General features: G+C 46.5%; 1 protein-coding gene across 4 annotated transcripts in view; it reads left to right on the plus strand.

The window, feature by feature from the left end:
- Positions 1-16,912, plus strand: part of Susd4 (sushi domain containing 4) — a 126,553-nt gene that overhangs the window by 81,006 nt on the left and 28,635 nt on the right. For all 4 annotated transcript variants that reach the window (XM_063272171.1, XM_039090566.2, XM_063272172.1 and 1 more), the window contains exon 4: positions 12,622-12,795. In XM_063272171.1, coding sequence (XP_063128241.1) covers positions 12,622-12,795 — 174 coding nt within the window. The remainder of the gene's footprint in view (positions 1-12,621; positions 12,796-16,912) is intronic.

A 16,912-nucleotide genomic window follows, 5' to 3' on the forward strand; every position in this document is an offset into this window, starting at 1 on the left:
AGAATTACCAGGTACATGGAGAGTCACAGCACCAGCATGGTTTAGATCCCTGTCAGATCACATGGATAGGTCACGTGATGATCCGTGGTGACCTTGAACATCTAGTTGACTATGAATCCCTGGAACGCAGTTTTTCATTGGCTCACAGCTGCAACAACCCAGAATCGGGTTGCTTATGAAGAATGTACAGTTTTCCCAGGGGTGTCCTCCAAACTCATCACTGTGCACCCGGTTCTCTCTCTTCAGCATGGAGAGGTTCCAGGCTGACCTGGGCTCTCCAGGCTGTTTTCTGTGTCTCATTAGCACTGATAGAGACTTCCTCAGAGCCCCTCCTGGGCTCACAAAGCAAAGGCCTCATAGTGCAGACTCGCCTGTTTTAGAGTCCAGTTTTACTTGGCTAACACAACTTCTGGGACCATTAAATTCCCAGGAATCATTGCTTTGTTTCCACTGAATGTCTTCTGTCTTCCTGGTCACCACGCACTGGCCTTGGGTATCTTGATGTCTCCTCTTTGCCTTTGTCTCAGAGAGAGATGAAAGATACCCTTTGCAGGCACCACGCCCCAAGCAGTTTTCAGGCTGGAATCTAAATTTATCAAACACCCGTGTAATTCTCCTGCTAGGCCTCAGGTGCTCCTTGAGAGGCTTGTCCTGGGTCTTCTGTCTGTAAGTAAAGCTCTGTCAGTCTTCCGTCTGTGAGAATGATAGCCTTTGAAACCCATTCTAAAGAGTAACTCAGGAGGCTAATTACCCACCTAGCACTTGCAAAGCCATGAGTTCGGTACCCAACATCACCAAAAGAGACAGGAAGTCCTTTTTGATGCTTCTTCTGAGTCTGCTTTGGGCCACTCAGGGTTTCCCATCTCCTCCTTTTTACTCATCTTTCCAGAAAGTGAACATCGATCCCAGAGTTCCTTTAAGGATAAATAATTAAGCCTTTGTTGATCAAGAGAAGCAGAAAGAGCTGGGGAGATGTCCCCACTGACAGGACGCCTGCTGCAGAAGCATGAGGGCTTGAGTTGGGGTCCCCAGAAACCATGTAAAAAGCCAGGTACCGTGGCTTGTACTTGTAATTCCAGCACTGGGGAGGTGGAGACAAAAGGACCCCAGGGCTTGCTAGCCAGCCATCTTACTGGATTGATAAGTTCCAGGTTCTGTGAGAGACTCTGCCTCAAAATAATGGTGGTGGTGGTGGTGGTGGTGGTGGTGGTGGTGGTGGTGGTGGTGGTGGTGGTGATTATGTGTAGAGCAATAGGAGGAACTACTCAAAGTTATTTTCTGCTCTCAATGCACATGCGCATATTATGTGTGAGTATGCATACTCAAGTATACATGGGCACACTCATGAACATGTATACATACACAGACAGACAGACAGACAGACAGACACACACACACACACACACACATACACACACATACACACACACACACACACAGTCAAGGTTTGCCCGAATGATGAAACTGCACTAACTTCTGTCACTTCCGTCAAGAAGTCAGCAGTCAGCTTGCCCTCGTGAAAGTTTTCTGGCAAATAATCAAGTTTTTATACTTCAGAGGAAATTCAGTGCTTTGCCATTCATTCCAAGACATTGTGGCTCGACCCCCAAGACCCAGTAGCTCTGGGTGAGGTGGGGAAGGGGTTGCATTTTCATTGAACTTTCTTGTTCTCCATTCTGGTTCATTTTTCTGTCTTTACCATGACTTTGTCTAAATTTGAGATTATATATATATATATATATATATATATATATATATATATATATATGGCTTTGCATATACCAAAGTTCAGGAGACACCACAGCCCAGTGGACACTCACGAGGTAGCACCAGTGTCACCTTCATCCAGGGAAGCAATAGGACACTGTTGCTGTCCCCAGAAGCTTATTCCCATTTCCTTCCTCCTCCTCCTCCCCCAGAGAGGTAGCAAACCCTTCTTATGATGGCCGCCCCCCAACCCTGATGCATCAGCACCCTAAACATGATGCTATTTCAAACTTACTTTCCTTTTGCCTGCTTTGGGATTTAACATACATGGACATATAGGGTAAGGACTACTTTAGAGCTGACTGACGCACTCCCACACACAGACTATACCCTTTAGTGTTTGCAGTATTTTAGCCACCTGGCAGGTATGTAGTGCCCCCTCTCACTTTGTAGTGGGCTGGGAGTTTGGGAGTTTGTTTCTTTGATGTGGGTGGGTTGGTTGGTGGGTTGGTGGGTGGGTGGGTTGGTTGGTGGGTGGGTGGGTGGGTTGGTTGGTTGATTGGTTGGCTTTGTTTTGAGAGAGCATCGTACTGTGCAGGGCACACCTGTCTGAGCCTCCTGAGTCCTGCTTTACAGACAGGCATGAACCTCCACTCCCCGAGCTTCTCACCTTCAGTGCTCCTTTCCCTGGTGCATAATAAAGTTGAGAACCTTTCCGTGTTTATTGGCCAGCTGGTGAGTCTCTCCTGTGAGGTGCCTGCTTAATTCGCTTAACCGCTTATCGATTGGTTGTCTTTTCCGGATTGATTTCTAGGAGATTTTATATACACTACATACGAGTCCTCCGTTAATCGCAGGTGCTATGAAGCCGTCCTGTGGCTTAAGGTTTTACTCTCTTGTTATCTGTGTGATGCGCAGAATATTTTAACTTGAACGTAGTCAAATTTATCAACCATTTCCTCTATGCTCAGTTTGTGTGGGGTGTTCTTTGTCGTGTTTGAAATGTTTTCACTGGGCTACATAGATGGCTCTTCTGGAAGACCCAAGTTTGATTCCCACCCTCCGTGTTCGCTAGCTCACAAGGGCCTAGTACTCCAGCTCCAGGGGAACCTGGTGTTCTCTTTTGACTTCCACGGGCTCCTACACTCACATGCGCATACGCGCACATGCATTCGCACACAGGGTTTGAAAGTGAAAATAAGTCTTTCAAAAATGTTTTCGTATTTTTCGTATATTGCAAAGGCATTTTCCTGTGTAATCTCAGAGGCTTACCTTCTTGCCTGCCTATTTATCCCTCTAACCATTCTTCCTGGGCTTGGTTTGTATGTAACACACACAGCACTGTTCATTGGAACGCATGCTCCCCCTACTTCCTGATGCCATCTCTGTCAGGAAATGGAAGTCCTGGCTCAGTCCTCCGTTCTGTTGGTTGGTCTGTCTGTCATGTGCTAGATGTGTGCTTTTATGACTGTAGCCCTGTAATTCTTAAATGATTGTAACACAAGCGTTACAATCTTTCTGTTTCTTCAAAACTGTCTTGGCTCTTTGTGGTCTTCCAGGTTTCCATGTAGATTTTAGAATGAGCAGAGCAACTGCCAAAACAAGTTTGAATTCTGAACAGTAATACGTCGTGTTTTGTGATGTTTAGTTCTTATCAACTTAACACAATCCAGACTCACCTGGGAAGAGAGTTTCAATGAGGAGCTGTCTAGATTAGGTACACCTGGGGGTGTGTCTATGAATGATTGTCTTGATCGTGTTAATTGATGTGGGAAGACCCAGTCCACTGTGGGCGTCAGAATTCCCTAGACTTGGGTCCTGGACTGTGTTAAGGGTGGACAACAGAACTGAGCAGTAATGCATGCTTTGTCTGCTCTTGACTTTGGATGTGACCAGTTACTTCAGGTTTGTGATTCCTGTGACTCCCTGCTATGACTAGAAGCTGGTATTTTGAATGAAAATAAACCTTTTCTCCCCAAAGTTTATGTCACTTAACTACAAAGGAAAAATAGGACAGATTTATTGTTAAAATTGTAAGGAAAATGAGGCCTATGCAATATTAGTTCTCCCTACTTACTAAGGTATTTAACAATTCTTCTCAATAATGTTTTCTGTGTGGACATCTTGTCTTTTGTTTATTTATTTGAATTTAGCAATTCAAATATTGATGTACTTGATGAAAGTTTTAGGTTTGTTTAAACTGCTCTGTTAGAAATCCGTACATATTCAACTCGTTAATTTTACTACTTATATTTGCAAATTCTTGAAGAGGTTTTTAATATTTATTTCTTGTCCATGTATGAGAGTTTGCCTGCCTTCATGCATATGTACCGTGTGCACGCTAGGTACCCCTGGAGGTCAGGAAAGGGTGTCAGATCTCCTGGGAACTGGAGTTACAGATGATTGTGAGTCACCATGTGGGTGCTGGGAACTGAACCTCGGTCCCCTGCAAGAGCAACAAGGGCTCTTAACTGCTAAGCCCCTATCTTTGCAAATTATTTTGGTTCTTACCAAGTGCACTGCCATTTCGTATTTGAACATTAAAGCCTTTTTCTTTCTAGCTAATTTCTTCCACTTTCCTCTTACTTGGGTCCTGCCTCAGTTGGAAAACCCAGTACAGATTTGGCCGTAAGTGTAAGGATTGAGCCCCCAGTCAGGGGTCCCAATCTCCAATCGATGCCCTCTGTATTTTTGCACTAACATAGTTTTCTAATAATATCGCTCATTGGATTGCAGTGTTTTGTTTAATCCCTAGCCTCTTAAGAGCTTTTAAATATGAATGGATGCGGGATTTTTTTTCAAATGTGTTTTTCACATCTAATAAGATGCTAATTCTCTCCTTTAGTCTGTTAAATGTTCAAGTCACATTGGTTGATCATTAAACATTCAATCAGCTTACTTGTGATACACCCGAGTGGTGTGCGCTAATGTGTTAATTTTAAGTCTTGCGTCTGTGTTGCTGAGATGGCTTGGCCTGAATGCTCTTTCCTTGATATTTCCCGTGATGTTCTTTCTACATTGAGTAATAGTCATCAAGGGGGACTGCCCCAGAAACACGCTGGTGTCCTTCAGAAGAGAACGCCTTACTCAGGGTGTGTGCGAGGTTGGTTCTGTATCGTCCACAAGTGTCCAGCAGAATTCACAGAGAAGTATCTTGGGTCTGGAGTACAGTTCGTGGGAAGCCGTTCTGGTTTAAACTGAGTCTGCTTAACGTATTACCTAAGTGTAAGTTGGCGACTTTGTTAAATGAGGGTATTTCTGACCTTGTCTGAAGAGCTTGGCTTCATCTAACTTCTCAATTTTTTTTTGACTTCAAGGTTTTTTTTTTCCTTCAGTCTTTTAAGTTTTTTTAGTGTAAGCTATGTCATGCTATATCTTTTTATCCTTACATGGTTAGGTATATTATACTTCATAGCTCTCCGTGGGTCCCATCGCTGACCGTGGATTATGACTTTGAAGAATGGATGCTTGGTCTTGCTGCTCCTTCTTAACCTGGCCCTTTCCTTTCTCACCAAATTCTCTCCTAGTTATTCATGACTATTTATTTCCCTGTGGTTTCCTTGGGTTTGATCACATATCCTTTTTTTTTTTCCTGACGATTAAAGAATTCTTCATGTTAGTTCTAAGTAATAAGCCTACATTTGTATATTAGTGGTAACTTACCTCAACATTTATAAAGCAAAATCCAATGGAACTTGAGGCACAAACCCTCAGTCACAGTAAGACCCTGACTAACATTGAGTAATCCCCTGAGTGCTGGGATTCCTGGCTTGTATGAGCATCAGTGCTGGACCTTCAGTGTGTGTCTTGGCTTGTGTGAGCATCAGTGTTGGACCTTCAGTGTGTGTGAGCATCAGTGCTGGGCCTTCAGTGTGTGTGAGCATCAGTGCTGGGCCTTCAGTGTGTGTGAGCATCAGTGCTGGACCTTCAGTGTGTGTGAGCATCAGTGCTGGACCTTCAGTGTGTGTGAGCATCAGTGTCGGACCTTCAGTGTTGCTTAGGCTTAAAGAGAAATGTGTAGCCACAGATTTATCTGCATGGCATGCATTACAACAAATTTTCATTGTTACTCCAGCTAAAACATTTTCTGCTTTTTATCTTGTTATTTTATTGGACCCATGGGTTATTTAGGAAGATATTACTCAGTTTCCAACATGGGGATCTTGTAACAATTCTTATTTTCAACAAGTCTTATTTTCATTGTGGCCCAAACATGTGCTCAGTAATTTTAGCCATTTGCTACTTGTTGAGACTGCATTTCCTCCCAAGTGGTGGTCAGTCTTTGTGAATGTTGCACGATTACTCCAGTGTATGTAATGTGTCTCACCCTGAAAAATGGATAACAATACCCATAGAATTCCCTGTCTAAGGTGTAAATGTAAAAATGCATGCACAGCTCAAGATGCCATAGGTCATCTCGGGCTATGTAGCAAGACCCTGTTTCAAAAAAGAAAGGAAAAAGAGAAGAAAGTCTAAAAACAAAACAAAAAACAAGACAAAATGGTACTTTTATGTGGCAAAGAAGTGTGCTTGTTTATTTTAATTGGTCTCTCTCCTCTGTGTGTGTCTTTCTGTATGTGCGTGTGTGTGTGTGTGTGTGTGTGTGTGTGTGTGTGTGTGTGTGTCTGTGTGTGTCTGTCCGTCTATATCTCTCTGTGTCTGTATGGCTGTCTATCTCTCGCTGTCTCTCTGTCTGTGTGTGTGTCTGTCTGTCTATATCTCTTTGTCTTTATGTCTCTCTCTTTCTCTCTTTCTCTCTCTCTCTGTGTATCTGTATGTCTGTCTATTTCTCTCTGTGTCTCTGTCTCTGTCTCTGTCTCTCTCTCTCTGTGTATGTGTCTCTGTGTGTGTATCTGTATGTCTGTCTATTTCTCTTTATCTCTGTGTGTGTGCCTGTCTGTCTGTCTATATCTCTCTTTCTCTCTCTCTCTCTCTCTCTCTCTCTCTCTCTCTATGTGTATGTATGTATGTCTCTGTGTGTGTGTGTATGTGTATGTCTCTCTCTCTCTCTCTCTCTCTGTGTATTTGTGTCTGTCTGTACCTGTGTGTCTTTGCCTGTGATGTACATGTGTGTTTCTGTCTATCTGTCTGCCTATCTGTCTATCTCCCTCTCTGTGTGTCTATATGTCTGTTGATCTCTCTATCTATGTGTGTCTGTCTCTCTCTCTCTCTCTCTCTCTCTCTCTCTCTCTCTCCATGTGCGTTTGAGGGTGTGTGTGTATGTCTGCATGTATGTCAGTTGTGTGTGTGCGCCTGTGCCCGTGTCTGTGTCTGTGTGTTTCTTAGTGGCTCCAGACAGGGAACTAATAACCCCACAGTAGCATTCACGTAGAACCACAAGCTACCGAGTATCCTGTTCTGACACATCAGCTTTCATCAAAGTCAGCATCCTTTAAAGAGGAAAGAACCGGCCAGAAGCAAAGCCACTCACCGAGGGGCACCTCTTTTTCTAAGCAGCTCCACCTGTTCCATCAGCTCCCTCTGGACAACAATAGCCGTCACCTCTCCTTTTCCTTCTCCATGTTGATTGTCTATAATGACATCATTTGTCTGGGCTGAATCCGTTCAGCTTCTGCAACCTGCTCCTGAATAGACCAGTGGTCAGGGCTGCCTCTCTGAATTGTATTGGAGCACAGGAATAATGCTACCTGTTGCCAGTAGATAGCTAATTAAAATACCATCCAGTGGTACAAAGGTCTACAGCCGCCTTACTCCTACACTGTCTGCAGGTCTGGGGCTCTCCAAGGCCATTTTCAAATCCAATAATTCTGTCAGATTCACATAACTTATAAAAACTATGACCCTCATGGATAAGTGTGTTACAGTGAGGATGCACAGGTTAAAGTCACCCAAGGGAAGAGTTACACAGGACAGGATCCAGGAGTGACAGCCACAGGCACCCAGTGGAGCTGTGCAGACAATCCCTGTCCTTGAAGCAGCCTTATTCAACAGTATATCAACAACCAGGGAGACTCACCCACAGATTAGTGTCCAAGGTTTTATTAGGCTCCTTTCATAGAGACAGAGTTGACTTTTGTGGGCTGATATTGGTCTCCAGTCCCCTCAGAAGCCAAACTGATATTTGGTGTTCCAAATCACACAGACTGCACCGAATTCCCAAAGCCACCAAGTGAGCAAGGATACATATCTCAGGCAAGACACTCCGGGAGCTTAGAGATTACCTCCTACGGCCCAAGGATAAGACCTTGCTTTTGGCCAAGGTTCATCATTCATTGCTCATGTGACAAACCTTTTGAAAATGCAGTCTAGATCCTTCTACATGCTTAGGCTCTGATAGCCTCCCATCCACCAAAACAAAACCCCACTCCCTGTCCTAATGTATCAGGCAGAGCATGATCTGGCTCCTTACCCACCTTCCCCCCCCCCAATACGTTGCAAACACACAGGTCTTCCCTGGTGTGCTTTGGGACTCCAAGCGTCTTCCTGGCCTTTGTGCTAGCCTAGCTATTCTGCCTGAAATCTCCCAGATCCACATGTAATTGGATCGGTGCTGTCATTCAGGTCTCAGCTTAATAAATGTCATTTCCTCAGAGGCCCCCTGGCCCGTCTCTTCGAATTAAATGAGTCCCCAAGTCACTCCCTGTCTTATCACCACATTATGGGCTCATCGCAACAGTAAGGTTTTGCCTGTTGTTTCCCAGCTCATTTGTCTCTTAATTTTGCCACTAGAAGCCCCATCCGTGTAAGGGCGGTAGATATGGAAACGGCGACTTCTCTGCCGCACCCCTCCCCCACCCAGGAACCGCTGCACCTGTGCGTGGGCTCACACGTCACTGAACGAACACCAGAGTGAATAAGTTAAGACCTACAAATGCGGGTTTCCTCAAAACTGAAGTTAAAATCTTTACAGCGGGACATTTAGAGCGTTTAACATGATAATATGGATTGCAAGGCTAATGTGTATCTGTGCATCAGACATTCATGTTCCTGGGGAGAGTTTTGCATTTTCCCATATAACCAACATCTTGGAAAAAAAAAAAAAAAAAAAACCAAAACATTGACCCTTCCTCTGCTTGCCCCGACCCTGGAGTCTGTGCTATCTGCCGACTGTCATCGATGAATCTGTACCCAAGCGTAACTGTTTGGCACTGCCACGTGATCATTACACTGGATCTCCATTTTGAATAGGTTCAGTGTACAAGAATGACTGTGGTGAGCTGGTGAAAGATGTTTCTTTCAGAATGCAAGCCTTTGATACCCCTCGGGCTACGTCCCTGGAAGTGCCCGTTCATGCCCCGCCCACCTAAGTTCTGTCGGCCAGATTCTATGTGACAGAATCAAATATTGGCAGATGCTTCTAGTCTTTGCTAATGATAATGTTTGACATGACTTTATTTCTTTTTCCGAATGGATGAATCTGCAATGTCAGAAGCTGTGATATAAGCAGTCTCTGACTTCACAATGGTTCAAGCTAATGGTGTCTTGACTTTACCGTGATGGGAAAGCAGTGTGCACTTGGTAAAACCTTACTTCCCATTTTGAAGTTTGCATTTTTCTTGGTTAGTGATACGTGGCATGGAGTTCCGTGTCGATGATAGGCAGTGGCAGCGAACTGCAGCATCTAGTCAGCTGTAAGATGAGGGGAAATGACCCACGCCCTACACTCCACTGGGTGCAGTCAGTTGTGTACTTAATACTTTTTCAACTGTTTGTGTGTGTGTGTGTGTGTGTGTTAGGATGTATGTGTGTCTATGTGTGTTGTGGGGTGTATTGTGTGTCTGGGTGTGTCCGTGTGTGTCTGTGTGTGTGGTGGGATGTGTATGTGTGTATGGTGTGTGTGTGTGTATGTGTGTGTGTGTGTATATGTGTGTTTGTATGGTATGTGTGTGTATGTGTGTGTGGTAGGGTGTATTGTGTGTTTGAGTGTGTCCGTGTGTGTCTGTGTGTGTTGTGGGATGTATATGTGTGTATGGTGTGGTGTGTGTGTGTGTGTATGTATACATGTGTGGTGAGGTGTATGTGTACGGGGTGTGTGTGTGTGTGTATGTGTGTGTATGTATGTGTGGTGAGGTGTATGTGTACGGTGTGTGTGTGTGTGTGTGTGTGGTGGGATGTGTATGTATGTATGGGGTGTGTGTGTGTGTGTGTATGTGTGTGTTTTCAGTTTACAGTAAGCTTCTCTGGGTAGGGCTCCTCTTATAAACCAAGGAGCATCCGTGTTCCTACAGGACTATGACTTCAGTGTTAATGGAGAGCACGCATAAGTTTTCAGGTACTAAAGGTCCTGATTCTTTTCCTAGAAGTAAGGTCGACTGTTATTTACAGTCTCCAGAGATCACTGAAGCAGATACTTATCCTAGGCCGCATCTTATGCCGCCCTTACCCTTCCTTCTGGGAGAAGCGGACGGTGCCACGTGGTGAGCATCAGAGAGGGTGTGGGTGACCCTTCCCTCTGTTGAGCTTGAGGGTTGTCAGAGCTGGGCTGGGCTAGCTTTTCCCTTGGTCCCAGCGCACATCCCCAACTGTTCTCTCCACTTGGAGGGACTTGAACTACAAAACCGCACTGCCTGTCGGCTGTGTGGCTCTCCCATGTAGTGAAGAGGTGCCCTGTTACCCCATGAGTCTGTGTCCACACGCACACAAGCACACACACACGCACTCACACGGCAGCAGACCCAACCTGTGTGAAGCACCACACGTTAATCTCACCACGGGCTAGGAAGTCAATCTTGGGAGCATGGCCTGAGTGATTTCCCTCTGACTAGCTGATGTCAACCTGTCTGTGAGGTCCAAGTAGACGCTCTGTCCATTGACTTTGCTCCCCAAACTGGCCGCCTCCTGGCCATGCTAGTTAATTCTTGACAACTCAAAGACAGTTAAAGCCAATCGTGGAATGGTTGCTTAGACATGTACTTACCACGTCAGGAACTATTTATGCCAAGATTTTACAGCCAGATGCCCTGATAAATATGTTTTTACATGCTGTGAATAATTTCTGCTGAGTGCCATTGAGAAAAAAAATAAAATTCGCATTTTTCCATTAAGAAGAAGGCAGCGCTGGTGTGCAGAGCTGTCAGTTACCTCGTGACTCCAGTCGGGACTATTCTGAGGTGGATGTGGAAGAAATTCAGCTATTTTAGCTCAGAAACTATCGGTTAAACTCGAGCACTCCTTTCTGTGTCCTGGTACCAAACGAGTGAACAGTGAAATGGAAACCAGTAGGCAGCTCTTCAGCTGAGACTGTCGGGGGACTCCAGGGGACACCCAGGTTGTGCCCAAAGCCAGCTAGCTGGCCGCAGAGGGCTGTGCACCCCCAGCATTCCTGGTGGAGCTTCAGACCGTGCCCCCTCCTTGCAGTTCTTTGCCAAGAGCATGAGTGGGTCTGGGAATGGATAAACACTGGGGAAGACCTGTGTCAAAGTGTCAAAGTGATTCAGGTCTTGCTCTCAAGCTAGTGGTGGCAAAGATAAAATTATGTCACGGCTCCCAAGGCTCAGGGCCTCAGAGTTGACAGTTCCAAGTTTAGCCTTCTGATGAGCAGAGCCCTTATTGATACTGTTCCAGCCACCTTGTGCATTCCGTGACTCTGGGGACTAGCTAAGACGCCAAACATCCTTTCACACTGAAGAATTTCTGAAGAAATGTTCTGACTGGAAAAACACTACCCTTAGATTTTTTTTTGTCATATTTCCCAAAAAACATAAGAATTCATAAAGTTGGAGTATGGCCCATTTCCAGGTCATACTTATAAACCTGTGGGTGTTTAGCAAGGGTAGTGGTAAAACCCAGAGATAGATTATTTACCCAGCAGTCTCAGGGTCCTGGTTTCTAGACCCAACACTAAGATAAAATGAACAAAATCAGAAACATTTAACAGAGATGTACTCATGAGGGATGAAGAAGAAACAGTAGCACACACATGCACACACATACATGCACACACACACATGCACACACACACATACATGCACACACATGCACACACACATGCACACACACATGCACACACACATGTACGCACAATACATGCACACACACGCGCACACACACATGTATGCACACATATATGCACATACACATGCACACACGCACACACACATGCATACACACATGTATGCACACATATATGCACACACACGCACATGCACACACACATGCACACACATGCACACACACATGCACACACGCACACACACATGCATACACACACCGTGGGCAATGTACCAGAGGAGACTCATTGGGCGGTGTTTAGGTATAGGATTAGCAGAATCCCAGCTTGGCGGTGAGGAGCACAGTGGTTTTTACAGTAAATTGTAAGTGGAAAGGGTTGGAAGCAGATGCCCATCTGGTATTCTTTGGTGGGTTTTGGTCATTTTGCTACCTGTCCTCGCTGCCCCTTTAACCTTACTGTCCTTTTCAATTGGGCTCAGCCACTCCACATGAGGACACAATATACCCAGCTGTCCTGAACCCCAGCAGGTTGGCAAGAGTGCTGCTGGTCTAGTGCCCTTTGGAAAGCACACAGAGGCAGTTCACTCTCCATGTCATCCCGTACACCATGTTTGCTCAACAGGCTGAAGCCAGGCCCTGTGCCGTGCCTGGGTGGCTACAGTGACTAGCCAGACAGGCTAAACAATGTTAAATCCTGTCCAAAAGACAGCCAACTCTTTGTCTTGAGAATCATTTTAGAAGACAAACTACTTTGTACAAAGTGTCATAGGCAGAAATTTAAAAGTTCTTTTTGTGATATTGGTCCCTGCACACCGGATCCCTCTTCCTTTTAGTTCTGCGGTGCAGGCCATGAGTTTGTCATCCTTACCTGAGTCTGGTGACAGATGAGGTACCACGTACTTGTCTGTTAACAGATGGAGACTAGGGGCCAATGGGAAAGCGTCCTTGTAACGCCATTCACCGTTTTGAGTTGCAAAGAGTGATGTTCGTCTTTTGTTGCAGACTGCCGGATCCCCCGAATTGAAGATGCTGAGATTCATAACAAGACATATAGACACGGGGATAAGTTGATCATCAACTGTCATGAGGGATTCAAGATCCGGTACCCCGACCTGTACAACATGGTTTCGTTATGTCGTGATGATGGGACGTGGGATAACCTGCCCATCTGTCAAGGTAGGAGATGGGAGCCGCTGTCGTCTGCTGTCATTGTAAAGGACGGGCGGGCAGGCACAATCCTCTAACAGAGCCATAGACACTATGGCAGAGAAATAGTCACCCCACCTAGGTCCTGCCCTGCCTTCCCATGACTTCTCTCCTTACAGTGACTCAGTACCATACATCAGATTTCCCAGTACAGAAAGGACAGACCTTATACCTCGGAATGTCTAGTATTATACCCTTTCCCACCTACAAAATCAGAAAAGTACTTCAAGAATTGGGAGAAGTAGGCAGGGAAAGGGGCTCGCTTGCAAGCCTGAAAACCTGAGTTGCAGCTCTAGGATGTTCTCACAGACATAAGAGACTGGCTACCAGAGGCATTCTGGCTTGCACATGAGTACCAATACCCACATAAGCGTGCAAAGGCACTCGCACATACACAAACACACACATACATGCATACATACAAACACACACACATACTAATAATAATAAATTAAAAAGAATGAGGAGGCTTCGTAACGGGGCTTTGAACACAGGGGATGAATCGTATACTTAAAGGAAGTAAGAGAGTGTGTGGTACTTTAGTAGTAGTAAGAATACAGTTAAGCATCTTACAGAGAGCGTTTTCTCTTCATAATGTTGTCCTTCTTATAATGCATGAAAAGCAGAAAAATAGTCACATTCAGAGGCTCCCAAACCGCACAGCGAATATTTATCCTTTCACACTTTTAAGATCTGACCCAGCCGCCACAGATAGAGGGACTGTTTCTGAAAATAAGCCCTTGAGTTCACATTAATTCTGATTTTATTTTTTGACATGTGACTTGGTCTAAAGGACCAAAAGAAGCCAATGCATAATTCATAATTTGAGAGAGAAGGAAGGCATTCGAATTGGTTCCAAAAGCGCCGGCATGCTCAAGTTGAGATGAATGTTAACTTTGTGCCTGGAAATCACAACTGGCAGGCCCTGATATTGCTTTGTGTGCCCCATCATCAGAAATAAATTGTTTTCCCACACCAGAGTTTAAGAGCTTCGACCGCATGAAGGAATAAAGGCTTCAGAGGTAAGAGGACAGAGGAGCTCCAGCCATCACATGGCCTACCCTGTGGCCTGTGTCACTAGCCTACCCTAAAAGAGACACGGGTTTTATTTATCTGTTCAGAGACTGCCCACAAAACAGACATCTGGCCCTGGGTTGGGCTCCTCCTGCAGATAAACATCATTAGCCACAGATTCATTTCAGGGCTGGTGTCACGGGTGAGGAAAGTCACCCCAGACCTCAGCTACTCCTGCAGTGCAGTTTTCTCTGTATCCTTTCTCTCTAGTTCTCCCTCCTGTAGCTTAAATGCAGTGAGTTCCCTCAGGAATTCTGCTTCCCTGTGGCCTCCTGGGATGCTATTGTAAAGAACTCAGATATGTACTGTTACTCTGTCTGGCTCAGTCTGGGTCACTCTCCCATTCTCAAATGCTGCTCAAGAGCAGGTCAGCAACAAGAGAGCTGGCTGGCTGTTCTTTTTCTTTTTCTCTTTCCTTTTCTTTTTCTTTTTTCCCCTCCTCCCTCCTTTCTTCTTCTTCCTCATCCTCCCCCTCCTCTTCCTCCTCCTCCTCCTCCTCCTCCTCCTTCTGGTTTGATATTCTTTTTCATTTCCTTTCCTTTTCTTTTTCTTTTTTCCCCTCCTCCCTCCTTTCTTCTTCTTCCTCCTCCTCCTCCTCCTCCTCCTCCTCCTCCTCCTCCTCCTCCTCCTCCTCCTCCTCCTTCTGGTTTGATATTCTTTTTCATTTCCTTTCCTTTTTCTTTTTTCCCCTCCTCCCTCCTTTCTTCTTCTTCTTCTTCTTCTTCTTCTTCTTCTTCTTCTTCTTCTTCTTCTTCTTCTTCTTCTTCTTCTTCTTCTTCTTCTTCCTCCCCCCCCTCCTCCTCATCCTCCCCCTCCTCTTCCTCCTCTTCCTCCTCTTCCTCCTCTTCCTCCTCTTCCTCCTCCCCTCCTCCCCCTCCCCCTCCTCTTCTTCCTCTTCCTCCCCTTCCTCTTCCTCCTCTTCCTCCTCCCCTCCTCCCCCTCCCCCTCCTCTTCTTCCTCCTCCTCCCCTTCTCCTCCTCCTCTTTCTCCCCCCCTCCCCCTCCTCCCCCTCCTCTTCCTCTTCCTCCTCCTCCCCTCCTCTTCTTCCTCCTCCTCTTCCTCCTCCTCCTCCCCTTCTCTTCCTCCCCTCCTCTTCTTCTTCCTCCTCCCCCCCTCCTCTTCCTCCTCCTCCTCTTCCTCTTCCTCCTCCTCCCCTTCTCTTCCTCCCCCTCCTCTTCCTCCTCTTCCTCCTCCCCTCCTCCCCCTCCCCCTCCTCTTCTTCCTCCTCCTCCTCTTCCTCTTCCTCCTCCTCCCCTTCTCTTCCTCCTCCTCCTCCCCCTCCTCTTCTTCCTCCTCCTCCTCCCCTCCTCTTCTTCCTCCTCCTCTTCCTCCTCCTCCCCTTCTCTTCCTCCCCTCCTCTTCTTCCTCCTCCTCCTCCCCCTCCTCTTCCTCCTCCTCCTCTTCCTCTTCCTCCTCCTCCCCTTCTCTTCCTCCCCCTCCTCTTCCTCCTCCTCCCCTTCCTCCTCCTCCTCCTCCTTCTTCTCCTCCTCCTTCTGGTTTGATGTTACTGGGATTTGAACCTAGGGCTTCCCAAATGCTAGATCAGTACCCTGCTTCTGAGCTATGCTCCTGTTCCTCCTCCTAACTCTTAATTATGAAAGAAGGTCTCAGTAAATTGCCCAAGCTATCCCTGAACTCACTCTCTAGCCCAGAAGGGCTTTGAACTTGTGATCTCGTTGCCTCAGTTTCCCAAGTAGCTGGAATTATAGGACTGCCTCACCCAGGCTGCATCTGGCTACTCTTAAGAAGTGTAAAGTGCCAGACAATGCCACATAGCCCAGCCCCATCATCACTCCTCCTCAGAGCCCCCATCCCACACAGTAGGTGCCCTGCCTATGCTGTGGTCCCAGCCCATCCTGTGCATTATTGCTGCAGGGGGCAGAGTCCTGCCAGCCACCCCTGCATCAGCTTTCTTCTGAGTGCCCAGCTGGCACAACAGGAGAAAGGGGTCTTCTGAGTTGCCGCAGACAGCCTGGCACCTCTCCGAGCCCCCTGGTGGACTGTACTTGGCTCCTAGAGTGACACTTCATTCTGGAACTTTTATTCGCACCTATAGATCCACCGGCTTGGGCTCCAGTAGGCGTCTCTCTATTACCCAGAAGTGCAAATGGAAATCCCATTGAACTATTGAGTTGAAGCCTGTTTCCCACTGTTATATTTAGGACGGGCTGTCTCCAGCCAAGAGTGAGCATATCTTTCCCTCTCAGCACTGATTAGCTGCACAAATTATAGCTCCTGCCATCTCCTCAGGCGGAGCGCAGGGCAGGCCACACAGAGGCGGCTTTTTTGTTTGTTTGTGGTTTGGTTTTGGTTGGTACTTCAGGCTTAGGATTTGGAGCGTGTTTGCATGTCCTGCTCACCGTGGGGCAGAATCATTTGTGATTTGGGAAAGGCCATTGTCTCCACATGAGTAGCCTGGAGTGGGAACCCAGCCACAGGAGGGCATGCTGGGCCAACACCTTGTCAGGCACCTGAACTGTGCAAGCATCCAGGACCTGCCTTTGTTCCTGTTGATGGACTTATCCACTCTTTCTCAATTTCGGGTCACATTTCTTCCTACTTTCCACCCCCCCCCAGCCCTGACCCCTCACACCTCACCTCTGACGTGAATATTACCAATGTTTAACTCTGGAAAATCAAAAGCCATCTAAGGGAGGGAACTCCGGAGATGGCTCAGTTGATAAAGGGCCAGCACGAGGCACTGAGGATTGGGACCTCCAGGACCACAAAAGCTGGGCATGGTATGTGGCATCTGCATCCCACTGCTGGGTGTACAGAGGCAGGGCACGGCTAGGCCAGCCAGCCAGCCGAGCAGAGCCAGAGATCCCCTGGTATGGTGAGAGATTCTGTCTCACAGAAGAGAGACAACAATAGGAAAAGACATTTGGCATTGATCTGCAGCCTCCACACAAGTACTTACCATCACAGATGGATGGACGGGTGGACAGACAGATGGACAGATGGATACACACACACACACACACACACACCCTGAGGGTACAGGGGTTGAGAA

Source organism: Rattus norvegicus, chromosome 13 (assembly GCF_036323735.1).
Source record: "Rattus norvegicus strain BN/NHsdMcwi chromosome 13, GRCr8, whole genome shotgun sequence".
In the NCBI taxonomy this organism is placed as follows: Eukaryota; Metazoa; Chordata; class Mammalia; order Rodentia; family Muridae; genus Rattus; species Rattus norvegicus.